Below are 27,132 nucleotides of genomic sequence, written 5' to 3' on the forward strand. Positions count from 1 at the left end.
AATTGATTTTATTACAATTCTTCATTCTTTCAATGAATCTTTCATTTTCTCATTGGTGTAGTCTTCCTTTACAAAAATAAAATCCCAATATTGCCACACTGTTATTTTGCTAGGGTTCAAAAATGACTTATTGCACACAAAAGTGGTGGAAAATAAGTACAACTACACAAGTAATGTACTTCCGTACATTTTAGCGGTACCTGTACTTTACTTGAGTACATTTTAGAGGGAAATATAACCTTCTACTCCACATTTATTGGACAGTTCTAGTTACTTTTAAGATGAACTTTACACAGCGAATAATATGACAAGCTTTAAAATGACAATATATTGTTAAAGATAAGACCAGTGGTTTTCAACTCTTTTGGCTTCTGTTTCTTCTTCTTCAAAAAAAAAAAAAAACAGCATGCAGTAACCCTTGCCTTCATCCAAGCTGTTCACATCTCAACCAAATCGTAATTTTTCCCTCTAAATGTCTCAGGTTTCCATTTCAGTAAATGTTTAAATGATCTAAAATTGCAACAACCAAAAAAAAACAAAAAAAAAACCCAAACTAAAACTGTAAAAGAGCTTTGGTTTTCCTGTATTATTTCCTCACATTAATCAACAACCACTCAGATTTCTATGGTTTCCCTGTATATTAAAGTAGTTTCAACTATTTGCACCTCTTCCACGCACCTTTAGTAATCATCCAATGTCACATCAGTGAGCCCGAACCCGTACTTTTTCTTTAATATTTCAACTGACCAGTGGCACAGTGGTGCAGTGGTCAGGCGCCTCACAGCAAGAAGGTTCCAGGTTCGAGCCCCGGCTGGAGCACAGGATCTTTCTGTGTGGAGTCTCCATGTTCTCCCTGTTCCTGTGTGGGTTCTCTCCAGTACTCCGGCTTCCTCCCACAGTCCAAAGACATCAAGGGGGGACGAGGTTAATCCAGACTCTAAATTGACTGTAGGTGTGACTGTGAGTGTGAATGGTTGTCTGTCTCTATGTGTTGGCCCTGTGATGGACTGGTCCTATGATGGACTGGTGACCAGTCCAGGGTGAACCCCACGTCTTGGCCGAAAGCTGCAGGGATAGGCTCCAGCCCCCCCCCCCCTTAACAGGATAAGTGGTAGAAAATGTATGGATGGATGGATTTCAACTAACCCCCAAAACACATTTTAACCTTAAAAGTGTGTTTTTGATTTAAGTCCAGATCTCAATATTTTGATGTTAAGTATCCTAATTATACTGTGTTGTGCTGTAGATTTGCCGAGCGACTGCCCTCTACTGGTGGAAACCTGCTATTGCAATCGAATTATATTTGCTGATCAGGTTGCACATGACATAATGTAACCAGCTTTGGTAACTGGTCCATCTCCTCTAATCAGAGCTGCTACTCATCAAATCTCTTCTGTTAGAGACACATCAATCACATCATTTCATTTGCTTGCTTTGAATGTTTGCAAGGCTCCAAGCTCTCTAGCACTTGCATTTGTTTGACTACTTTTAGCTGCAAAGTGATCACACTTCTCCATCCAGCACCCTCTTCACTTCTTGACAAGCTGTTTCTTTTCACAAGAAAGGCAGATCGGTGAAGCGATTGGCACTTTCCATCCCTCTGCTCCTAACACGACGGATAAAAATACTGTGCAGAGTAAAGGAAAAGACGCTGTGAGTGAGGACAGCACGGCAGAGACTGGTGCAGGGTTGTTGTTGTTTTTAAATTATAAAGGTGACAGATTTAGCCTTACACCAGGGGTTTAGTGATATTTACATTGTGTTTTGCTGCTACTTTTAATGCATTATTTTTATGTTTTGGTACTTCTGTCACTAATATTTTCCTCTTCCACAAAGACATTTTTGCAGTCTTATAACATTTCTACACATTCTAAATATACGGGTTTAAACGTTTCTGTACGTGGACCAGATTTTCATTTTTCTTCAGGTTAAAATTCATACAGGTCCCTTTTTATCTGTCATAGAAAAACTGTGACCATAAATAAAATAAAAACAAAAGTAAACAAAAGCTGATCCAAGCATAGTAGAGTTACAGGAAAAAACAAATCGGTGTTCATCACTTTATGTGACAAACAAGCAGTCTAGTAAAAATGTGAGAGTAGTTCCCTCATTTTTGTAACAATCTATTGGGTTTCCAGTGTTCAAGAAGCGCAATTATAGCTACATTTCAGCAGTCCTGGTGGTGAAACAACACAATCCTCCGTGAAGAACAGGCAGCTTCTGTCCTGATGAGGAGCCTGATAAGCATCGAGTGGTAAGGCAGGAGGATTTTCAGTGGTTCTTGCATTCCTCATCCAGAGAGGCTCAGACTAAATCTCAAGTCATTTTCCTCATGATTCATTTCACTCTTTGCTGATGAAGAGCACGGAGCAGTGAGCCATTTACCAGAGCTCACACTTGTGTTTAGGGTTCATGGGAGCATCTGCTTTACAGCCAAAGTGCTTTGAGAATTCATGGGAGTTGGAGATGGCTCCAATGACTCGGAATCTCGATGGGCTGTGAGGATCTGTGATTACGCCCTCATGTGAGCTTTCAGGTGTCCGGACGGAGCACCATACCTGCAAAAATAAGAAACCAGAGAAAGGTTGAGGAGACTCAATAATAGCTTTTTGCCCAAAGGCATTACTAAAGCAATACTTCACTCCACAAGGGGAATTATACCTTACAGGTAGGTGACTTGAGCTAAGTTACTTTGTGACTTCAGAATGCAGAAAGAGGCATCCACTTATATTCATCTTTTAGTGACTTCACTACTAAAAGAGAGCAAAACTGTCCAAAAAAAGGTTTGCTTACAAACTCTCAAGAGCATCATCTTTCATAATCCAAATCTTTATCCAGCTGTTTGATCAATAATCCACTAACCTTTTGATTTGAGCTGAACCAGACGAGCTGCTGCAGGTATTAAATAAATACACACCGCATATTTGTTTGTCTTCATGTACTGCTCATAGTCAAATATACTCACAGTTTAAGTTACCATCAATGATATAATGCTTTGCATTCTGCTAGGGATCCCTACTGGTCACTGAACCTATTTGTTAGGAACGTTGCCATGGCAATGCACATCTGTAGTTTAGGAAGGGGGAGCTTATGAAGGACCCCCAATGGAAAGAGAGTAATTGTTTGGCTGTTGATTTCAATAAGTAACAATTTTTCTGCAGCACAACCGAGTCCACATGAGATAAACACGATAGAAACGATGGCTGCATTGGTTTGACAAGAAACCAATCACATCAGAAGTAAAATATCAGAGGCAAACCTGTGCAAATCCCACAAAAAACAGCTGGTGGTTGGTCATTCCCAGGGCAGGCAGTGTGGCCTCCTCTCCATTCCATTCAAGCCACTTCACATAAGCCTTCAAAGAAACAAATGGTCCCGTTAAAAACCACAGCAATACATTTGGAGTAGAACAACAGTTTTATGTCCTCCTCAGTTTAACGCTAGCCAAGTTTGAATTCATACAACTGGCTCATCTGCTTCATAGCCTCTGACCTTTCAAACACGGGAAGAATGAAGACAGCGTGTAGAGGCTGACAAGGTCACTCATGACCACCTGTTGTGTTTCCAGGCTCAGAGCAAACCAGACAACCTACTTTTTCCGATACAAACATGTGACCCTCAATAGCCCCAACAATTAGATGCACTTAATTAAAGCATCTGTGTGGAAGTTTAATAACATTATACAAAAAAAAATCTCAAAAGCCTTGTTCTGTTTCAGCTAAATGAATCCTTTAAATTAACATGCATTGAAGTGTGTAGTCAAGCAGACCCTCAACACTGGATAAGTTTGACGATGAGAGAAGTCTGAGTCGGCCAAATTTTGCAGAAAATGTTGATGTGTGTCCAACACAAATAAATGAATGTATGGAAACCACAGAGACCCCCACCACTTGTGAAAAGTTGTAACCCTCACTCCATACGAGACCACCCCTTTCCAAAAAAGAGGTGTCGATATTATGCTACAGTCTTTTGTGAACAAATTAATTAAATGTTCATAAAGACAGTTTGCTGGTCAGAGCAATTGTTGGAGAATCATTTGTTCAATACATGCGTGTGAAATTAATATTTGAAGGCTGATGAATACAGTTTTGTATTTCTCCACGGTGCAGCAGAGTGTTAAAACATTACTTGACACCTTCATGGTGAGCCTTGCAGCTCAAACCAGTTTTGCTAACCCACAAAATTTGGATAATTAAATGTATATCATAAACATGCAATGACTTGATGACGAATGGTGTCCGAGCTAACATCAGACCTTGTAGGCAGCCTTGAGTCCACCATTGTCGGCGATATTCTCTCCCAGTGTGTGTCTTCCATTCAGAGGCTCCTGGTTGATGGTGTAATTACCGTACTGCTCCACCATGCACTGGGTCTGCTTCTTGAACGCCTCCACAGACGAGTTCTTCCACCAGGAGCGCAGGTTACCATCCTTGTCATATTCTCTCCCTTGGAAGGAAAAAGTGAAAAATGACTGTATTCTCCACCAATGCAAGCATCAAGATAAATCAAATGATTTCAGTCATTGGCAGAAAAAAAAAAGTACTTAAAAGAAATAAGTATTTCCCAACCTTGGTCATCAAAAGCATGAATCAGTTCATGCCCCATCACTACTCCAATGCCACCAAAGTTGAGAGCTCTGGGAACCAGAAAATAAAACATATACATTGAAAAGTTAAATTGAGCACACACCACAACACTTCCAACACTTTATGGATAAGCAGCATAATACAGAAAATGGATGGATGGATGAATCCTTGATTGCTGCTGAGAAGCCTGATGTGAGTGTGAGTCCTAGTCACTGCACTAGTGCCTCCTCTGGCGCCTGTTTGGGGGGGTGGGGGGGTGGGGTGATCTTCCAACGTACTACATTTCTCTGGTGAAGGTCCTTACATGTGAGGCAGGAACCATGGGGTAGCCCACAGAGCTCCGCAGAGGGAAAGAGGATGTGGAGCAACACCCGGGACAGTTTGGTAGGGAGAATTGGCAATAGACAATTGGGGAGAAAAATGGAGGAAGAAATACCAACAAAAGAAGAGTGTGAAAACCAAAGTTCATAAGCAGGGCTTGTGGTGTTGACCTCTCTGGGTCGAGGTGTTATGACCAAGTATCTTGGGAGTGGGCTCTCCCATGGTGAGCTACAGAGCAAGGTTTTAAAGAGAATGGTGTGGTTACTAGGGTAACCTCAGTTCTCTGAAGACCGGGGGTTACCCTAGTAACCACACGGTTATGAGGGGGATATGTGCTGGACAAAGTCTTGTTGTCCCAAGGAGGTTTCTGGGAATCCAGGGTGTCTGAATGCCTGCAGAGCTCCCTTCCACATCTGAGGTTGGTTGAACAATTTAACTTGAACTGAATCCAATATCAAGTCAAATGAACCAAAATGGCAATTTTGTCTGTTTACAAGGTTCAATTTACAGCACACCCATATCTGGTGAAAACAACCAACAGGATTCAGCAAACTCTAAAAATAATGCAGACAACTTACAGAGGCCAGGAACGACTATAGAAAGGAGTTTGAAGAATTCCTGCTGGCAAAACCATCTCATTCTTAGTTGGGTTGTAATATGCATTCACAGTTGGAGGGGTCATGCTCCACCTGAGATAACGAGGGAACATAGAGTCACCACATGAATCTGACATCAAGGTCACCACAAACAAAGAATATTGATTGTCTACATCTGCTGCACTCTGATCAGTTTAAAAGTCATAGGAAGTCAGGATCCGTCCCCTCCCCCATTAACCCAATTAGAGACAAAGATCAGTTCAGTGGAGAGAAGCTGGTTGCCAGGGAACATTTGTGAATGGCTGCAGTATTCTGCTGAGTCAGTACAATGAGATTGTATCCATGTCAGTGTGATGTAACTTCCTCTGTGACGAGCGGAGTGCTGGTGTCGAGGGCCACAGGGAGCAACTCACTGGTTCCTGTTGGGAGTTTTCCTCAGCTGATCTGCTGTCACTCTGGCTGAGAAGTTGTAGTATTGCATGACATTTTGGAAGTAAAAGTCTGACACCACTTCAAACTGTAAAAAAATAATTGGATATGACGCAGTTAATTGTTTTAAATGCAAAGTGAGACATGAAGTGATCAATAATTATGGAAGGTTCATCAGTTCCACATTTACCTACATCATTAAACACTTTGTCCAGCTTTGTGGCATTCATGATGAACTCAGGATATCCTACCATGTTGTAGATTGCATCTGCCTGCAGAGATGTAACAAATACATTCTAGCACCAGGTGGCACTGTTGCATTTCAACTCCTTCGACAGTTCATTTCTGATTTAAGTACTCCTACAACCCCAAAAGGAAAATGTCCTGAGAAAGAAACGCTCGTTCTCCCACCTTTTCTTTAGCTGCCTTCTTTGTTTCTGAGTCCATCCAGCTCACATATCTAAGGCTGTCCTCAAACGCCCATTTGATTTGTCCCACCATATCTTCAGCCTGACGAGAGAGGGAGAGAGAAGTCAGAAGCTCATCATCTCACATAGCAGGAGCAGCTATTGTGATGGAAAGACTTTGGAAAGCTTACCATGGCTTTACTGTCCTCAGCAAAGGTAGCTTTGACAAACATGGCTCCAAGAGCAAAGCCCAGGGCACTGTCTGTGTCACTAACACACAGCTTCCAGCGGGGAGTGCAGCTCTGCAACATCAAATTAATGCATCAAGAAATGTTGAAAAAACAAAAAACAAAAAAAAACATCTCCACATTGGCTTGCAATAGCATAAATTACCAGTGGAATGAGTGTTTTTCTTAGTGTGTAACATTTTGTTCCACCAACTTAGTCTGTTTTGATAAGTCATGTCCCACTCTACATTTCCAAGAATGAATGACTAATCCAGGAAAGAACATTTGAAGATCTGCATCAACCTGTGAGCAATTCATGCTGGTAGGAAAAAGAAGTAAAAGTGAAACGCGAGCTGTGACTTACTGTATCATTCTGCTACTACCTCAGTATTTCTCTTTATAGCCCTGTGTGCTTGAACACACCAACAGGCATGAAACTGAAACATCATTACAAAACTACAGTCATTTTTTGCTCTTATTGTGGGCTTTTTGTAATGGGTCTTGATGCAACTTACAACAAACTCGATCTCTAAAGTCCAGCTGCAACAGCACGGCCAGAGTGTCTAGCTGCTACATGGGGATGCATATCCATTTAAAAAACAGGATACAAAGACGGAAGATAATGTGGGGAAGATTTTATTTGGAATGCTGAAAAACAGGTGTATCGGAGCATGTCTAATTATTTGAATCCTGTCAAAAACACCAGAGGGCAGTTTGACAACGTTTAACTTCCACCTGTTTTAAATTGAGTTCTGAGGGGGAAAAAAGTTCCATTCACATGTAGCTAGCAACCTACGTCACGCCAGCTTAATCCAGTTGACGAGAGATTTATATTAGACCAGAATAAAGATTTGTACCAAGAAAAAGGACTCCATTTGAGTCATGAGCTTTTCAAGTTATTGCCATCCTTTCCATACACTTTGAGATACAACCATTCTTTCTGTACAGATGCCCAACCAAGATGGGCAACACAGGGAACTGAACCAGTGTACCCCTGTGTTTGTCAGCAACGCAACAGATCTCTGCACTACCTGCCCAAGAAACACGGTTTTGAAATAAAAACACAAAGACAGAGATTTAGGGGAACAATGTCACCAAGGTTCAGAACTAAAAGGGTTAAAAAGGCATCATTGAGCTTAACTTTAACAAACAATCCCATTTTCTTTTTAAAATTAATCCATTATAGAACATCACAAAACCACATGTGAGAATCAGTGGAGCACATTCATCTAACAGACAGTATTTGCGATTGTGTTGAGAAACTTGTGACCTCTGAGCTCCAAACTTGTGCTTGTTATCTCTGCAGGCTCAGACACAGTGTTCCCTCCGAAGGACTGAGTTGTTGTTTTTTTTCTGTTTTAGACTTAATTGCAACAACAGGTCATTCCAGTTTACATTTAAACTGGAGCCAAGCCATGAAAAGAAACAAACACGAAGGAGCATCAGCACAGTGGAGAAGAAGGGAGCAATCCAGTTACACCCAAACATGTAAATAGCCAAGTCACTCAGATTTGAACAATTCTTGGAATTTTTATTTTCAGGTCTGGACCTAAATATTCAAATGTTAGTTCATTTGTTTTGAAACTCTGGCATTCATTGTTTTCTTATTCTATATGTGGCCTACATGTAAGTCAAATTAAATAACAGAGAAAGAAGAAGAAGAAGAAGAAGAAGAAGAAGAAGAAGAAGAAGAAGAAGAAGAAGAAGAAGAAGAAGAAGAAGAAGAAGAAGAAGAAGAAGAAGAAGAAGAAGAAGAAGAAGAAGAAGAAGAAGAAGAAGAAGAAGAAGAAGAAGAAGAAGAAGAAGAAGAAGAAGAAGAAGAAGAAGAAGTCAAACCCATTTATCGTGTATGTGTTGCTAGCTGACAGCAGCCTGGAGGATTTGCCAGGGAAGACATATTTAACTTAGACACAGTGCCCGGGGCTGAGAGTGCTGCACACCACATCTACCCAAAACCAGCTGTACATTGTACATGCAGCAGCAGCTGATCAATCAGATAGTATTGTATACCAGCAGTGGATGTAAATGAGCATTAATTCGCTTTCTTTTTATATAATCACTTGGAAACATGGTTGACATTTGCAATACATACGTCCATCCAATTTCTACTGCTTATCCTGTTACGGGTCGCAGGGGGGTGGAGCCTATCCCAGCAGCTTTCAGGCGAGAGGCGGGGTTCACCCTGGACAGGTCACCAGTCCATCACAGGGCCAACACATAGAGACAGACAACCATTGGCTCTCCCAGCCACACCTACGGTCAATTTAGAGTCCGGATTAAATCGTCCCCTCTTGATGTCTTTGGACTGTGGGAGGAAGCCGGAGTACCAGAGAGAACCCATGCAGGGAGAACATGCAGACTCCACACAGAAAGATCCTGTGCTCCAGCCGGGGCTCGAACCCAGAACCTTCTGGCTGTGAGGTGACAGTGTTGACCACCACTGCCCTATTTGCAATACAGTTGAATGAAAACCTAACTGAACTGTCACAGGTGGCTGCCACTGCCGGGAAGATGTCATTCTTTCTACATCTGCTTTGGTGATGTTTATTCTGCTGTTAAAGTGACAGTGTTTTTCTCTCCAGCGGCTCTGTGGTGTCCATAGCTCTTAGTTTATTTGTTGTCAGTCCCTTGTGTTTAATTAAACTGAGTATGATCCAAATGTCTGATTTTTTTTGGTAGTGAGGCTATGCAACTATTGATTGTGTGACAAATGTACATCAACTTAGTGCCTCAGCTTACACTATCTGCATCTCACAAGGAAACAAGCTACAAGCTCAAGCTTAGAATATGGGCGGCATGGCTCAGGGGTAAAGTGGCCGTCTAGCAACCGAAGGGTCACTGGTTTGATCCTTGACCCTGGTGACCATGCTGAAGTGTCCTTGAGCAAGATACTAGACCCATGATTGCTCCTGATGAGTAGGTTGGCGCCATGACACTGTAAAGTGCTTTGAGTGCCGCTAAGGTAGAAAAGTGCTATATAAAATTGAGTCCAGGCAAAAACTTTTTTTTTCCTGATCAAATATAATATTGTGGATATTTCTCATGTTGTGTTTTGTTACAGTTTGTACTTGCATTCACAAAATACTGAAATGTTTCTGTGACCATCTGTCTGTCCCTTAAAGAAATTTCTTTGCATTATAAACCATCTAGTCTCTACGGGTTAAAAAAAAACACTATATGAAAAAGTTATTATCAGGGGAGAGGAAGGACAAGGACAAACGGAGCAGCAGCATGTATCCATAGATAAAGAGGGACAAGGTCAGAGGGAGGAAATGAGGACTGCTCTGGGCAGTGAGTTGTAAATTGGATGGAAAAAAACACAGCTGCACTCTCACATGAAACAGAGACACACAGAGAAACACATCGAAAAGTTTTGTTTGTTATTACAGCTTGACCCCAGTGGAAAACAAGAGGAACAGGATCTTCCTCAGATAAAAAGCGGGATCACTGGAGCCTGCACTAATTATACTAGCCTTTCCTTAACCAAGCAGAAAAAAACCCCACAAAAACATTCAACTGTGTGATACCAAATATATAAATGTCAAGATCAGTATGACAACTTTGGCATGACAATAACAGCAGATCCAAAACATCTTGCTGTATCTTTCTCCTTTTATCTGCTATATCAATGCTGTATTTTATTCGACTAGATACTTGGGATTGTAAAAGGTTGCCATCACTCACCTTCTTGACTCCATACATGATCTCAAGGAAGCGCTGCTCTGCATCCTGAAACCTCTGGTCCAAAATAGAGACCATCTTCCTCACCACTTTCATTATCATGTAGTTGTTGAGTAGGCTGGAACATAAAGAAGAATACTTTGCTTTCTCGCTGTCTTTTTCTTTCCATTTTATCTCTTTGACTGTGTCATCATAGATCCCAGTGCATATGCAGTATACATTAGAATCGGACCTTTTATTTGTGTTTGTTATAAGGTCAGAAACTTTCTGGAGGTATTCTGTGGCATAAACAACTACCGGCTCCGACTCTGTGAGAGACACAGGAGCAAACACTTCTGTAAGATATGGCATCCAGTCCACTGCAGGAGCCAGCGTCTGAAAATGACAACAAAATGAGCACAGTTGAGACACTTTTAACAGACAAATGTTGTTCCTTCGCAGGCAGCCAGAAAAAGACCAGGACCAGGAGACACCCACTTTCAGGTCTTTGGCCTCCATCTTGTGGTAGATTAGCTCCTCATCCCTTCTCTCCTCCTGAGGGACTGTAATATTGGCCAGGGTGGTTTCAAAGTCCACAATCTCCCGCATCAGAGTTCGAGACGTCTCCTCAGAGCCACCAAGAAGAACCCCTAACTCCATCAGGAAGTTGAGGTATGCCGTCAGATACTGCAAAGTCAAAGATGGGAGCAATCCCATTAAAACTGTAATCCTAAACTATGCAAATACAAGCTCCTATGTTGAGGTTTTCACCTCAGGCTGAAATATTTCTCTTTGGAAATTTCTTAATATACTGTCCAACTGTGTGTGCACATTTCTGCGAAACCAAGTGTGATGAAGTGAACAATACCCCATCACCACCCTGGTACCTTTTCATTTGCTGTTTTGTTGAGGTAGTAATCCCTTGAAGGTAATCCCAGGCTGGACTGATCCACCTACAACAAAAAGAAACATCCTGTGTCTTTCATGCTCCATTTCATCACACACCATCACCCTTGTGCTGCCAGCATACACACTACAAGCAGATGGTTGTCTATTTCCATAATTTGTTTCACTCTTTAAAACACGCAAGAAAAGAACGATCCGAAACTGTGCATGTGATACCAAAACCGCGGCGATAATGAGCCGACTGTCCCCAGACAAGCAGTAAAGATACAAGCTGTCACCCCAGGGAAGCTGCTTGATCTTTAGTGAATTTATAGGGAATATTTAAAAGTCAATAAGGCTATCTGAGTAGGGTTTTCAGATACAAAACACTTTCTAAAATATTACTACATGACTTCAGATTAATACAATAATAATCCAAATGGATGAAGCCTGTTAACCTGGCCTGTTTTCAAATCTCCTGGCTTCTCTCTCACCTGGATGATGTTACTGGAGGAGTTTTTGGAGTCAGTGCTGACAAACACTGTGAAAAATGGCGACGTATGATAGTTTGCTGAAACAATACGTAGAACTTCCTGGAAGTTGTCTTTGTCCCAGGTTTCCGTCAGGGCCCATCCTCCTATCTGAAAGAGACCGATTATTAGAAAGATGCTCCACGAAAGATGAACGTAAGAACAACTGCTGCGGGTTTTTTTTTAATAGAATGACGACGCTCTGAAAACCCTGATCAGAGCAGTAAAGTAATACTTCACCAAGAAATAGTACTTTGTTAATCAGTTACTCCCTCTTAGATATACTGAAATCATAGAGAGTGTTTCTCTCGCATATCTTAGTAATCACAGACCTGAGCATTCAGGAAATGCTAGCCACATACTTGCTGCTGGAGGTTAATGGAGATCAATGATTAGCAATGCCAAAACTAATTTACAAATTCTGAAACGCATCATCCAGTATATTTCAAGTATTCTTTATCCAGCAGTACTACTTCACAAACTCTGAGGACAAAAAAACTTTACAGAATGTGTTAAATTTTCAAAAAACTCATGTACAGATATATTAAAAGTGGGTCAAACATCTTGAGTGATGGATGGATTTTTCTTTTCTTTCCTGACAAGCTAGGCACAACAACCGCCTCGCTTCATCCCACCAGTTTAAAGCAACATGTTTGCAAATAGAAACTATCTGTTTATCTGCATAAGAAGCGGGGACGTGAGATCAGATCACACACAGTCACTCGAAATGTGGAGATTTCCAATGCCAGGAATGTCGTGACATAGTTTGTCTCGGGTGATCAGATCACCCAGGATGAAAGTTGACACCGGATCAGAACCAATGTCCAACCATACCTGTGTGATGAGCTCCTGTAATGGTTTAGCTCCTAATTCCTCAATCTTGGCCTCGTTCATGCAGGCTTGGAAATACCGCTGGGTCTTTTCCTCTGCTTTACTCAGACCCTTCATTGTTGTGTTTTCTGCCCGGATAAAGACAAATGAATGTAACTCTGCACAGTGAGCTGTAAACGGCATTGTTTCCCTGTGGTGCAAGCAGCTACAGACACTGCACTCACCTAATAAATGTTTCATCACAAGCATGTTGTGCTCCCACAGGTTGCTGAAAGGCCCCCAGCGGGACTTTCCCTCAGGAAGGGGATTGTTCTTAATCCAACCCCCACAGGCAAAGTTGTAGAAGTCATTGCAGGGGTCAACAGAGCGGTCCAGGGCTCCCAGGATGGCACTGGCCACAGTAATGCAAGGCTCTGTTAGACACATGCCCGGGTGAACTGCAGGAGAGAAGACCTGTTTTGTTTACATCATACATGCATCTCTTGCAAACCCTCAACTCAACTTTATCAACCCTCTAATGAGGACCTATCTTTTGCGACAATATTTTTGAGTTATCCAATATTTCATGGTAAAACATCTTAATATAAATGTGGGTTTGAGACTATGGGGGAATTGTTATTTAGAGGACATTAAAGCCAAAATACACATCTAGGAGGGGAAAGAAGTAATTCATTAATCATCAACTCGTAGAGAACAATGGATACTCAATGGAGGTCCTTCACTTTCCTTTGAAAGAGATTTGACTAGCTAGTAAAAAGCTCCTTCTCATGCGTAACCATTTAACTGTGACTTAAAAAAATGTGTTTCTTCTAGAGAAAGAGTTTCTTGCATGAAAAATTTTCAAGAATCTTGTTGAGAAGAGATGAGGAGAGCAGCACATTTCTCTGCTTTGTTACACCCCGTTTGACTCCTAACATCTGGAGAGCTTGTCTTGGACAAAAGTTGTTTCACAGAAAAGAGCTTTGGAAAGTGTTTAGAATGGTTCTCACTGTAACTCGTCTCTGGCAAAGAATACAATTCCAAGAGACAACTCAGCTCAAACACTTAAATACTTTAAAGCCCAACGGTCCATAAAAGGTATGAGACAGAATTGGAGACAAAGTTGGGAGCAGTGAAAGGTTTAGTAGTCCGAGGAGAATACATCCTTGTTCCTTTTATTATTTCAAAGTGTGATCCGACGTACAGCTCTGAATTGGAGGAAGTGGCATTAAGTTTCCCGTGGTCAATATGAGGAAACCTACACGGATGAGATGGTAAATCCACAAGCGTTTTTCTCGTGATGAACAAGCTCATGGGAGAAGTGTAGAGTTGTTTTTCGGCAGCTTAGATGAAGGTGTGGCTTTGGTTTGATGACAAATCACATAATGTTTTTAACGTAAAAACCAGAGAACCTTTCTAAAACTCACATGGAAAGAAAAGTGCTTCATTGAACAAGCTTTCCTATCACACAGGTCTTTTGTAAATTCCCTTTAAATGCAATTACAGTTGCTGACTTTGTCTGTACTGACTGGCATGAGAGCATAAACAGATCCTCCATTTTTAAATATTTTTTCGCTGAATGTTGGTGGTCACTCTCTTATACAACCGCTGATGATGTGAATATGTTTTATGAAAATGGAAGTGGTTTTAAATGATCTTTACCTCTTCTTTTATATTTTCATTTTTCATACATGCGTTGATTTGTTTATGAAAATAAAGAAAATAAGGATTCTTTGTTTAAAATTTTCTCCAATGCAATGTTTTTTCTTTGAGGGTAACCTCTACAAAGATTTTTTTTTCAAGTTAACACGGTTAAAAACGTCAGCATTGAGAGTTTGTAAAGAGAGCTGGAGACACGTGGCCGGACTTATTCACTGTGACGGCAGGTGTTTCCTCTCAATGACGAAGTAGAGCTTCCGACTCACTCTGTTTGTAGAAGACACCAGTTGTGATGAGGGATATGAACAGGGCTACAGACACGAAACACACTAAAAACAGCAGCCTCCTTTCTCGCTGAGTTCTCTCCGGCCAACAGGAGGGACCGCGGCCATTCAGAAACGTCACCTGTGCACGTACACACACACACACACACACACACACACACACACACACACACACACACGCACACAAACAAACAGCCTTCAGTGCTTGAGACATGACATAATCAGCTTTAAAACACATGGCCACACACAATTAATAATGTTGCATTGGTGAACAAATACAGTGTTAACATATCGGGACCCACTTTTTGATAGGACTATCTACGTCACGCATGAAGGAAGCAGCAGTGGGTTACACGGAGGAGACCACAGCTGAAAACACTGGGGATGTGCAGGTTGCATCAGCAGTGCGAAGCGAGGTTCTTCACCAGCTGCACTGGCTCCGTTTGTTCTGGCCATAGACATATAAACAGTATGTGTGTCTATGTTTCTCACTGGCCTGCAGCACAAACAGAGCCGTTTCTATGGAGAGTCTCTAATTGTAGATGCCCAGAGGACTGCATCATCTCTCACTCTTTCCTGTCACATAAATGTCCCACAGTATCTTGCAATATTAACAAAACTGAAAAAGACACTTGCGTCCATCTAATGATTTGGATCTGCCTCAACATTCAGTGGCCTGTGAAATCAGTACAGTAGCTTTTGTGTAATCCAGCTGATGGACAAACAGAACACGTAACCTCCTCAGTAAAAGTAATTATTTGTGTCCATTCAAAGAGCAACTCTGGGATTTGGTTTCAGCGGACAATGATTCCCCTATTTTCCTTTTGCTCCAGATAGAAGCGAGACAACTCCTTTACTGTAACCAAAACTGTTTACAGATACAGTATAAGGGCTCCAGGCGCCGACCATTTAGATGCTTCAGCGAGCAGCATGACACACTCTCTCTCTCTCAAACTAAAAAAGCACCCCCTCCCAACTCTCTCTAGTCTCTCCTTCATTCTATCACAAAGCCCAATCACTGGTTTAGTTTGGGGTTTTGTGATAGAAAACAGCGAGCCATTGCTGCAGCAGTGAAATACAGAGCTACAAATTTCCTGACTCACATCCAGAGATGCCATGCAGTTTCTTTCAGAGAGCGAGACACACTACCTGCAGATTCAAGCCTCAAGCATGTTCCCCTACAGCCGGTTTACTCAGCAGCATGGTCTAATCCTATCACCCCCCCCAGAAAACATCATATGACACAGTGGAGCACAGAGCATAGAATACTGCAACGGTACAATGCAACAGTTTAGAAGGGTTATTCTTCAGAGATTCTTGTTTACAGATGAGGTACAGCATCTCTTTATTTCTCCTTAGTGGATTTATTATCTGGCAGGACTCTTTCACAATAACACATTCAAAATGTGAAGTTACACACTTGTCTACTGCATCATTCTGGAAAAATTGAACTTAAATGTACTGTATCACTGAAATCCCTGGAGAAGTGATTGATAAACATACCTACAGCTATTTTTGCTATTCCATACAAATTTGCCATGTCAGTAATTTGCACTTGTGAAAGTTCCACTGCAAATATTTGAAAAATCTCCACGGCAACTTGTCTCCCAGCTGTGGGTGTTTGGGTCACAAACCCTTGACAGAGCTCGCTCCTCGGTCAGGAGCCTTCTGTTGCATTCCAGAATCTTGAGAATTACACAACAGAAAATATAGGTCGTATGGAGACCTTCCACAAAGAGATACCGTGCACAACAGATACACCATAAGGCCCAGTTCAGACCAACAAGCACAAGAAAACAGTTGTACGATGTTGCATTGAGTCTTAAAAGATTCCCCATGTCAAATCTCCGAGTGCAGTTTTAGAATGCTTTCCTGACATTTCTGAATAATTCACATGCAGACTGGCTGCAAATCATTGATCTGAACGGCGCCTCACAAGTAGAGAAGCTTCGAATAAAGCACCAAAAGGTAAAAGTGCAGAATTGTAAGATCATAAAAATGACGTATTATCGGATCATTTTTGATACATTAGACTGGAAGAGGTGAGAAGGGGAGAGACGATAATAGAAGGTATACAAACCAAAGCAAGGCAATCAGCATCCAATCAGAATTGCAGAAGACAGTATTATTTATGGGGAAGTGTAGGAAAGTAAGTGCTACAGCATAAGTCTGGCTATGTCTTACAATATTTACAGACAGTTATTTCCTAAAGTAATGATTCCATGAGCTGCTAACAAATCTTTTACAGGGCACATTTAGCATTCAAACCCCTACTAGAGTATCTTCTCTGTAGATAAATACCAGATCTTTGACCTCACACATATCCTGTAGACATCAATTACCCCTGAGGTGTGCAAGGACTCAGTTCACTGCGATTAACTAAGAGGAGAGTTCAACGGTCAAAGATAATGTGTCCAAATCAAATGCCAAAGCCACAGTGGATACTTAAATCCAGGAGCTGAGCTCTTGGGTTGGTTTGGACCAAAACTCTCCTTTAGTTTAACTGAGAAAAGCCCACAAACAAGTCCTGGTACTTTCCATCTGTACTCCATTACAGAATCTGGAAACCACATTTTATTACCCCGAAAACCACTGTCAGTGATGAAGGGATAATTGTGCCAAAATCTTGAATTCAAGCTCTCTGTTACAGCTCCTCAGGTATATTTCTGGTTAAATAAAGTATCCAAGGAATGACTGTGCTTAGAAAGCTCAACGTCTTGTTCTGAGGTCCAGAGGGAAAAACAAAAAAACAAAAAACGGGTGCAAACATTCTGTTATATGAAAGAAAGTTAGTTCCAACTGTCATCGCCATAACTAACAATTACATCCCACCCTAATCATGTACATATGACTCTGGTCTTATCTGGAGTGGTGTCACAGGAACCTCTGGTCCTGCACCAGCCTGCTGAGCTCCGCCAGAGCACCAGGACGTATTGTTCTCATCACTGAAATGGTTTATGACTTTCATATTTGCACGTCTCAGTCTCAGGCTGAGCCTGTCGTGCTGCGCTGATTACAACTATCTAGAACGTACATGGAACCCATTACGCTCACTTTGTTTTTCCTGTAAATACAACCTCCGTATATGTATCGATGTGTACTCCCCTTTCCAAGTCCTTCCACTTCATGTGTAACAATTCCAATATTGTACAAATTCTCCATTGCTAACAATACTGTACTTATTATACAATATTATTTAAGCTGTAGGAGAGAGGTGGGACTTATAAACTCAGGGGAAGCTCAGTAAACGGAAGTTAAAGAGCGTGACATGAGTTATCAAGAGGACATCGCGTGAAGCAGTCTGTGTGTTTGATCTGGTCAAAGATGGCTAAGATAGAGTCGTTTTGGTGAACTGTTCTTACTTTCCAAGAGCCAAACATGAATAAATGCCTTAGGACTATTCTCAGTGTGCATTAGGGACACACCAGCTGGCTGCTACAGGACTTGGTGAAATCACAGTGTTAGCATATCAAAAGACATCAAAACACTTTCCCCCTAAATGTTTGTCCGCCTGCTATAATGTAACAAAGGTTGTGATAAAACATTCACTTTGGAGTCATTTAATGATATCGTAAATTTAGAGAGAGAGAGACGTTCTAACATCCTTCCTGGTAAAACCACCGGGTGCAAAGATTCCACAAAGCCCAGCAACACTTTGATCCAACAAAATCAAATGTTTGTGGATGACCAGAATATACATACTGTACATGCACTACTCTGGAGAACACTAGAATTAACACTACCATATATTCACAGGAAAGCCATGTACTACACGTTTCTTTCTTCACACCAAACTTCACAGGTCAACTTGTAGCATCTGTTCTGCAGGCCAACCTCTGGGATGTATTATAGAAGCTTTTTGAAATTTGGGCAACCAAAAAAAGCACGCTGTGTTTAGAGACATGAGACCCAACATCACGCTCAGCCTCTGGTTCATTTCTGCACCTCCATAAAACCAATGCAGAGTCATACAAAATGCCAGAGAGCAAACCTCTCGTTTCTAATGAGGATAACAATGTTCTATTTTGCTTGAATCTGTTAAGGAGGCGTGCTTTAATGGTTATTTTAGAGGCAGGAGTTTGCGGTTTTCCTAATACTTTGTCAAAACAATGGGATGGACAAAAACATAGGAACGCTCAGTACAACCAGAGGTGAGAAGGAACAAATACTTGGTTTCTGTACATCAGATATCATCTCTCTTTCTTGAGAATGTATTTCCTGGCAACATTTTACTTCTACTCCCTGCAAACATCTGTACTTTCAACCCATATTTCAAAACGGGCTCTTTAGGTAGAATTATTGATTGTTTTACACACCAGATCAACTCCAAATCTGGATATATGCATAAATCATCCACTTGAAGGAATTACTCCATAATACCTTTTAATTTTACCTGGATAGCGAAGGAGGGTCTAACACTGACATGGTACATGACATTTAGCATCACACAAGAACAGACTCCAGAAACATCCCTCAAATGGCTACCACTTACTTGGTTACATTGAGTGCTGTTTAGAGCCTACATTTTTTCACGTTTAAATCCACTTAAATCAATGCTTCTCCTTTTACAAGTGCCTTTTTTTTTTTTAATGTACCACTACTTGAGTGATGAATGTGTGTACTTTTACCACCTATGAGAAAAACCCAGAAAAGTTTAACAGCACCACAAAGTACAGCCTCGAAAATGATCATTAAAATGAAATAAAAGTTTCAATAAAAAAATTGAAAATCTTATTTCCCATGAAGGCAGGATTTATTGCAGGACAGATAAAATAACACTTTGGCAAGTGAGTGTGTATCACAGGCACTGGGTAAAGCGGTTTATATTTAGGACACTTTCAAGTGTTTCAGCCATTGCTGTATTTTTATCAGTGTTTTGTGCGTGTTTACCTGCATGGGTGATGATGGATAGATCTCGTCACCGGTGGAGTCCACCAGGTCCTCCTCGTCCAGCGTGGCTCTCTTGTATGTTGACATCTGAAAAGTCAAAGTCAGAAAAGACTCTCTCAGTGCTTCCATGCTCCTTTTTTCAACTCTCTCCCACCGGCGTGTGTGAGAGAGCGTTTGTCTGTCACGTCTATTCCTCAGCAGGTTTTGTTTGTGGCTTCAGGGAAGGTTTTCCCTCTAAAATCCATCAGGGCAAATCTGGTTTGTCTGGTTGGAACACTCAGCCTGACTATCGAAGAGTGGGTCAGTCTCCTCTCAACCCCAACAGCCCCCATGGCGTCTGACAGATACCCTGGGGGCAGACGTCACAACACCAATAAAAACCTCCTGTCGAAAGTTAAGTCCTCCTCGTGGTTCCTCTCTTACTCTTCTACGTCTTTGTGATTCTTCCTGGGTAAACGATTTTCGGGACTTCCTCCTCAGACCAGTCTATGCAAACATGGCATGTGAGAAGACGGAACCAGAGAAAAACAGGAAGGAGCACTGACTGAGGGTGTGTGATTGTGTGTGTGTGTGTGTGTGTGTGTGTGTGTGTGTTTGCATTCCCCAATAGATTTGGACAGGGAACCTCATAGTTATAGGTCACACCCTGTGTCTTTTCTATAGGACACGTTACACTCTGGGGGAGGAGCCTAGTAAATATACTCTCCTCCCCCCACTACTTGCTAACTGTTACCTGATAGGCATGACAGTCAGGGCTCATGCTTAACCCCTCACCGACAGGCCCACATGGCTCAAACACTGCATTCTGGATTGTTTTCTGTTTATTAGATGTTGAGAAGTAGTTCCACTCAATGCGACAAGGGCAGAGCATTAATACTCCACTGAGTTAACGTGACATCTGCAAAAAAGGACCATTCAAATCTTGATTAAAAAGCAATCTGACAACTCATTGTGAGTTTTTGCAGGTTGATTATTTAACAGTAACAGTGTGTGACCTGATAATTACTGCAAGACTCCAGTCTGCACCCCCACAATGTCTACGCAATCTGAAGGACTTCATTCTTTCTTTCTTTCTCTTTTTTTTTTTTTTTTACATTTTCTCCTTAATATTTCATCGCCAGTTAAACCCCCCAAGCCGTACTGGTTGTTGCTCTATCCCTTCTGCTGCTCTAGGAGGCGCTACAACAAGCTTCCTCCATTACATGGTGAGTCTGAATCTGTTCAACCAACGGTGAGGAGCTTCGCCAGGGAGACATAGTACACGGGAGGATCATGTTATCTCCTTCCCCCACCTAGAGGAGGCGCTAGTGCAGCAACCGGGACACATACCCTCATCCACCTCCCCACCTGCAGACATGGCCAGTTATGCAGCAGACACTGAGAAATTGTAGAACAAGAAGATAATTTCCCTGTAGGGAGGTAAGGATTTTTTTTTTCCCTGATTCCAAGTAAGTGGCTGAACAAGTTTGAGTGAGAAAGGGGCTGCGGTGGCCAACTTCCCCATAAGATGCTCCTGGATCCTTCAAATTGGCAAACTTTTGGGGAAAAAAGCTCATTGTTCATAATTTTTAGAGCCAGACAAGCAGATAGGCACCTCTACTCCTCTCTTGGTGCATTACAGAGATCCAGAAATAAATATTTGCTTTTGTTGATCAGATCTGGAACGGACAAGAACGTACTGCAGCTCCAGGTATGTGTCTGACTCTAAATTAACTGAAGTTATTTTCAACTTTTTTTGTCACTGTAAGCCTAAGCCATGTTCTATGTATACATGTAAAGGAGGAAGAGGGCATTTGAGGACTTTTGAGACAACCTCATCTTCTACCCCGCTGCTAGCATTCACTGCAGCTAAGCTAACCAGCAGCCAGGCATTCATTGGGAGTGTGGAGCTGCAAAACGCACCCAGAGACTAGAGAAGGGTATCAATCTGCTTATCTGGCACTCAAAATAATGGACAATATGCGGATTACTCAAAAAGTTGGCGTGTTCCTTTAATGTAGCCGGACTTCCCTGTCCCTTGTTCTTCACATTTGACCTCTGGCTCGTATCTTCCCATAATAAAATCCACTCAACACAAGACAAACCAGTGACTAATATAAATGTTTACTTCATAAGATACGACAGATACGATATAGACAGATACGATTTTCTTGTTAACAGAACCAAAGGGAAATCTAGTCACACACTTCATTGTATTTCCAGCTTGTTTCATATAAACATGACACAGAGGAAAATCATTGTTCAACCACAAGCATTCCAGAGAATTCCAGTCAAACCAAGCACTGATTCCTGTTAAATCTTGTTGACTAAATGGCAAGATGCCACACATAAAACCCACTAGCAGAGGGAGGAGGGAGCCGCTGTTATCCTGGTCTTACCTCCACATCAACAACAAATAAAATCATCGCCAATGGCATTTGGTTAAAAAAATTAGCTCAAGTTGAAGCTTCGCAGCCACTCAATCAAGATAAAAAGACCACAGTTGCAAAAAGGGAGAACCTGAATGATGAGAGCCATAGGTGGGAATAGCAGAATAACTGATGATAGAGTATTATTATACAATTAGACTTATTAGAGAGCCAATTACAATATTTTTGTAACAGAAGAAGACAAAAAGCCTCTAAAAGGGTACGTGTAAAGCAGGGTTACGTATGCTATCACTGTACTGTGTCACTTCTATGGAATCTGACAACTGCAAGAAAAACACTCTGCAACATGGAGAATAATCTGAGTGACTTTAAACACACACTCATGCACGCACAATACACAGTTTGCCAAAACAGCATCGATGGAATGAATCTGGAACAACAGCTTAGTGCTGAACAAGAGCATTTAATCGAAAGCCAAGTGTTTTTGGGGCACTTTGTGTTACATAAATGGGTCTGAAATGACCTACAGCCGAAACCTAATGGGGGGTATTGATGTTCGTGGCTCTCACAAAGCATTTGCTCTCCATCAATATTTGACCTACAGTTCACGAAGGGATTACAGCTGTTACATTTCACAAACCTCACACAATTACTGAATAACTTACGAATGACACAAAACACAGGCATCTCATCATACAGCTGCTTTAACTGACACTCTCTTGTCGCCTGTGCAGAAGTTCTTCCTGCTGTCACACAGAGTGACACCCAGGTAAACCGCCTTGCCTTTCCTGTTACTGATGGTGAGCGGCAAACATGAGCCGCAGCATGGTTTGTGCTTCCTCGACGTCCCACCCCGCATGATTCAACCATCTCAAAACCCAAAACATGAAGGAATCTGCGAGCTTCGACTTGCAGCAACGGCAGGTCGATCAGAGCTGTGAGGAGTAACATCTGTGGAAACTGCTACTGACTGAGGAGTTCCTGTTGACACGCTAACTTTCTGGATGTCCTGCTGCAAGGCCACTGGGAGCCGTTTGAAAATACGAATTGATTTAGGTTCTCGTTGTGATTGCCTGTATTCAAGGTCTTTCCTGGATGGTTTCTTTCTCCTATTGTGTCCCACTCAGCCTGAAGATGTCCTCCCAAATAGAGGCCAGAGGTATGAGAGGACGGAGTCCCTTAACTCTTGGGAAGAGACTGTCACGGCCTTTGAGTGCGGCCCTAAACCACAAATGTGCGTCAGCAATTCGTCACCGTCCATGCAAACCAGACAATTATCTGAAGCTCAGTGGCATTCCTCCAAGAATAACTGGAGCATGTTTGTGTTTGTCAGCAGAATCGTGTTTGACAGTTTACATCTGAAGAGGGTGATGAGCCCAGGAGGAAACTTCTTACGGGCAAAAGTGGGGGATTATGGGAGCTAACAAGACAAACATGGAGGAATTATTGGTGATTTGCAGGCATGAATAGCAGAGGACGGCATGATATGAGGAGAATCTTAGGTGTGGGGTATTCCTAGTCAATAAGATGGTGGCTTATGTTGCAGACTTAACCTGCTCCGAGGCAGAATGAGAGCTATGGGGAAAAGGTCACAGGATCCAAAAGAACCTACTGACCACTATGCTGGGATAGCTTTCCTCACTGCGCTGTCTCTGTATTCTAGCCCCTCCTGTGGATACCGGGGTTGTCACCCTAGCTGCAGTCAAGCTCTAGCAGTCCAATGACTGCTTCGCTCTACATTTCTTCAACTGGCTCATTCATGGACGCTGTGGGTCCATGATTCCTCAACAGGGGTACGCCAAAAAAAAAAAAGAAAAAAAAAGAAAGAAAAAGATCTGCAATATCCTCACAACATCCTCTATCAAAAATAAACCAGCGTTTCGTGCTCCTTTTTTTTCCCTCGCCCACATTCTGCAAAGAGCTACTCCTACTCGTCCTCTGACTGGTTCTAAAGGTGGGTCTCCTGTGCACCCTGCAGGCCTGGATACATTTGCTGCTGGGTTGGAGAAGATTTTTTTTTTTTTAGCATCCAATATGTTGCTTAACTTGCTCTAAGATGGCTAAATGGTTACAAGCTGAAGAAAGAGTCAAACCCGAAGGAGAGTGGGAACCTCTGCTGCACGTGGATGTTGTAAGATCCAGCTGCAGCTGAAAGAATGATGATAATACTGGTTTGTAAGCCACATCTGTGCATATTATTCACTTAATGACATTTAAAGGCGATAATGGTCAGATTTACTCATGCCTTCATCATAAAACAGTGACACTGAACAGCTGATTGAGGCATTGCCACAGCAGGCTGGCAGGCTCTCCTTCCCGGCTTTGGCAGCGACTGCATTCTGGCCTGTTTTAAAGGAGTTGTATTCCTCATGGGGAGGATTATCGTTCGTCCCTCTTGAGTAAACTACATCCACCTCTCCAGTTTGGCAACTGGTCATGTAGTGCTGACACATTAATGCGAATGAGCTGCCAAGCAGGTCAGGACACCCACTATCTTACCTCCCACCTGCCCACGCAGGAGGTTATCAGAGTCTATCAAACCCCTGGTTATGCTGAGATAGATTAGTCGTACAGCCCCCCTCCCCGCAGCAATACTTTGGTTGTTTAGGACAATGACCCGTTCATTACCTCTTTGTTGAAAAAAACAAATGACAAAACATGACCACCACGCAGCAGTAAGATAAAAAACTTCCTTTTCAGGCTTCTTAAAAGTATCAGTTAGCTCTTTCCATGAATCCCAGTGGAAATGGCCGAGGCTGGAAAAACATTCCAGGAATACCAACGTGCCAAATGCAAACATGACCACACTTAAGATTTCATCAAGCATCCGCCTGGTTTTAACTTCATCACTCAAGGTTGCATAAATTGCATTTCAGAAGCTGCTTGCATGTCTGTTAACATGTGATATGTGAGGCCTTGAACAACCGTCTGCTCCGATACCGAGCGAAGCCGATAAAGAGACCGGGGCGATGACTCAACACGCAAACACTCGACACAGTCACAAGCAAGTTCAGCTCTTTCGCTTCGTTCTTTGTCCTCAGCCTCCTGTCCCGGCTGCCTGGAGGCAGCAGATAGCAACACAGCGGTCCCAGGCTCCAGCTCCTGACCTCTGACATTACATCACGCTGGAAATTTCTTTCTTCCACAATACAGAGATATTTCCTTTGGAGAAAACACCCTGATAACAAAGCAGGACAAGAACCAGAAAGAGTTTTGTTTTTTGGGTTTTTTTTTTTTTTTTTTTCCAGCTCTAGTTCAGGATTGCTAAATAAAGCTTTCACCAGATTTATAACGCCTCTGTTTATTTTTAGTCACGCACGTGCTTAGAAAGCACTTATTAGTATCCGGAATTCTCCAAATGCCTCGTGGCTTGTTGCCAGCGCTGTCAAACTGACGTTGCTTTTGCACGCTGTTGGTGTTGAGAGACGTCGGGGGGTCTAACCGGGAACTTCCTGATCTAACCCCCCCCCCCTCCCCCCAGTCACACGCTGCCTCAACTCCAAGTGGCAAGTTTTACCTTGAGTCAGGTAAAGTTTGTGACACAACTGGTCCCCATGGTTTCACTTATCGCACGACAACAGGGTAACTTCTTTCAATGCGTTCATTAGTTTGTGGGAGCGAATGATATCTCACAACCAGAAATTAAACAGCAGTGCCCACCGCCACAAATTAATCACATGTTCTTAACGTGTTATATCTTGTGGCCACAAATTAATCAAACGTGTGAGAACGACCTGGGTCTCTTTCTTTGTCCTCTCTCTCCACGGCCACTCTGGGGCTCCGCACGAAATCACACTGATGTTCCAAAAATAACGGCTTTTTCGATGATGAGGGTTTTTCTGACCCCCACCCAAATTTAATTTAACAGCCTGGGTTTTGGGTCGGGGATTAAAGGAGTGGCACACTGGAGGCTCACTTCAGGTTTTCAGCCACAACACAGACAGACAACAGGAGATTACCTGTTCCCGCGGTTGTTATGGCACCCTGCAGCACAGTGGCCACCAAACCTGGGTAATGAGTAACTGCAGAGTAAACGCAGCTCTCTCTCTCTCTCTCTCTCTCTCTCTCTCTCTCTCTCTCTCTCTATCAGTGTGTGTGACACATCCGGAGTTGTTTACCGTGATCAGACCCATCCATCACCCAGGCACTGTCACGCCTGCAGAGCCTGAGCCACCACAAATCAAACAGGCAAACAAACCAACAACAAACTGGAAAAAAAAGTGGAACATCCTACCTGTGGCGACCAGACACTCCCCAAACTGACCACGCCACGGCCATCGAGTGGCTTGAATAAATTGTCTCATAATTGTTTGTATTCTACAACTTTCACTAACACCCCCAGCCCCCCCCCCCCCTCTTCCTTTAAACACAATGAGCTGCTGTTATTTGTTCTCGGCCGGTCCGTGCAGCCGATCACGAATGTTTACTTTGGATAAAAACACTGATAGATGATATCCTTCATATTGTTGCGAACAACTTCCCCTCCAGACCTCATAGGATATATGAGCTCACAACAATGACAGTCACTTCAGGCTGATGATGCCATTAAATCAAGCAAAAAACAAATACCGCCACCTCACTGAAGTAGCAGGTCACTGAGAGGTGGCGGGAACCTGAACGCACCATGAGAACAGGTAAACATAACCACTGATGGGGAAAATATATCGGTGCCGAGTAAAAAAAAAAAAAAAAAGATAGAGTGAAATGACAGTTGTTGTTGTTGTTTTTTTTAAAAAAAGGAATAAATTCATGATTATATTCACTGTAAAACGACAAAACTTAAACGTGTATATGTTGTTTTACATTTTAAAACATTACTCCTAAAGTAAGGTCACTGAACTCCACGTGAGTTTCCATTTATAATCATTCCCTGCACCGACGGACTATCGGGAGTTTACGTGGGTTCTATTCGTGTCATTCTACCCCCAGTTTACTTCATGGAACACCCGAGGAACCTTTAAAACAAGCGGACGTGGACTTACCGTGCAGTCCGATGGTCTACCGCCACTGGCGACACTCCTCCGTCGTGTTTTCTGACGGGACCGTGAGTATACCTCCGCTGCGATAACCAAAGACACCTCCGCTCCAACGTCAAGATAGTTCCCTCCACCCCCGAGACGAACTTTATACACCATCCCGGAAATCACGTCGCACTCTCCCAGACGTCCCACACGAGCACATTTGCTGGCCTAGCCTCGACATTAATGTTTGTCTGTGGCCAAATTCAGGCCTGGTGGAGGAGAGTAAGTAAAGTGAATGTACTTTTTATTGTTTTTTACTTAATTACTGTAATCAAGAACGATCTCGAGGTGTTAGAGTACTTGCATATTAGGCTTGTTGACTTGTAGGCCGACTTTTAATCCATTTAACCTCTCCCTAATCAGATAGATAGATAGATCGATCGATAGATAGATAGATTACGTTGTTCTCACTTTAGGTGCACCAAATGCATGCATTTAAAAAAAATGAAAGTCGAATT

At 42.3% G+C, this 27,132-nt stretch overlaps 1 protein-coding gene across 3 annotated transcripts; it reads right to left on the minus strand.

The window, feature by feature from the left end:
• Positions 1-184: 184 nt before the first annotated feature.
• ece1 (endothelin converting enzyme 1) lies at positions 185-26,768 on the minus strand. 3 transcript variants are annotated; one of them, XM_086200082.1, is made up of 19 exons: positions 26,636-26,768; positions 19,285-19,371; positions 14,377-14,515; positions 12,697-12,909; positions 12,476-12,600; positions 11,606-11,752; positions 11,114-11,179; positions 10,725-10,913; positions 10,480-10,622; positions 10,251-10,365; positions 6,531-6,641; positions 6,344-6,442; positions 6,127-6,204; positions 5,917-6,020; positions 5,486-5,596; positions 4,569-4,636; positions 4,256-4,446; positions 3,260-3,355; positions 185-2,558 (listed from the first exon to the last, which is right to left on the minus strand). In XM_086200082.1, exons 2-19 carry the CDS (start codon positions 19,369-19,371, stop codon positions 2,382-2,384), a joined length of 2,259 nt encoding a protein of 752 aa, XP_086056208.1. In that variant the 5' UTR covers positions 26,636-26,768; the 3' UTR covers positions 185-2,381. The 3 variants fall into 3 exon arrangements, with proteins under 3 accessions (XP_086056208.1, XP_086056210.1, XP_086056209.1); XM_086200084.1 differs by lacking the exon at positions 26,636-26,768 and adding an exon at positions 25,613-25,631; XM_086200083.1 differs by lacking the exon at positions 26,636-26,768 and having other exon boundaries at positions 19,285-19,844.
• Between the last annotated feature and the right edge of the window lie 364 nt (positions 26,769-27,132).

The sequence above is a fragment of the Aulostomus chinensis genome, chromosome 3, assembly GCF_037954235.1.
Source record: "Aulostomus chinensis isolate RoL2024-O1b breed Wild chromosome 3, RoL_Achi_v1.0, whole genome shotgun sequence".
NCBI lineage: Eukaryota > Metazoa > Chordata > Actinopteri > Syngnathiformes > Aulostomidae > Aulostomus > Aulostomus chinensis.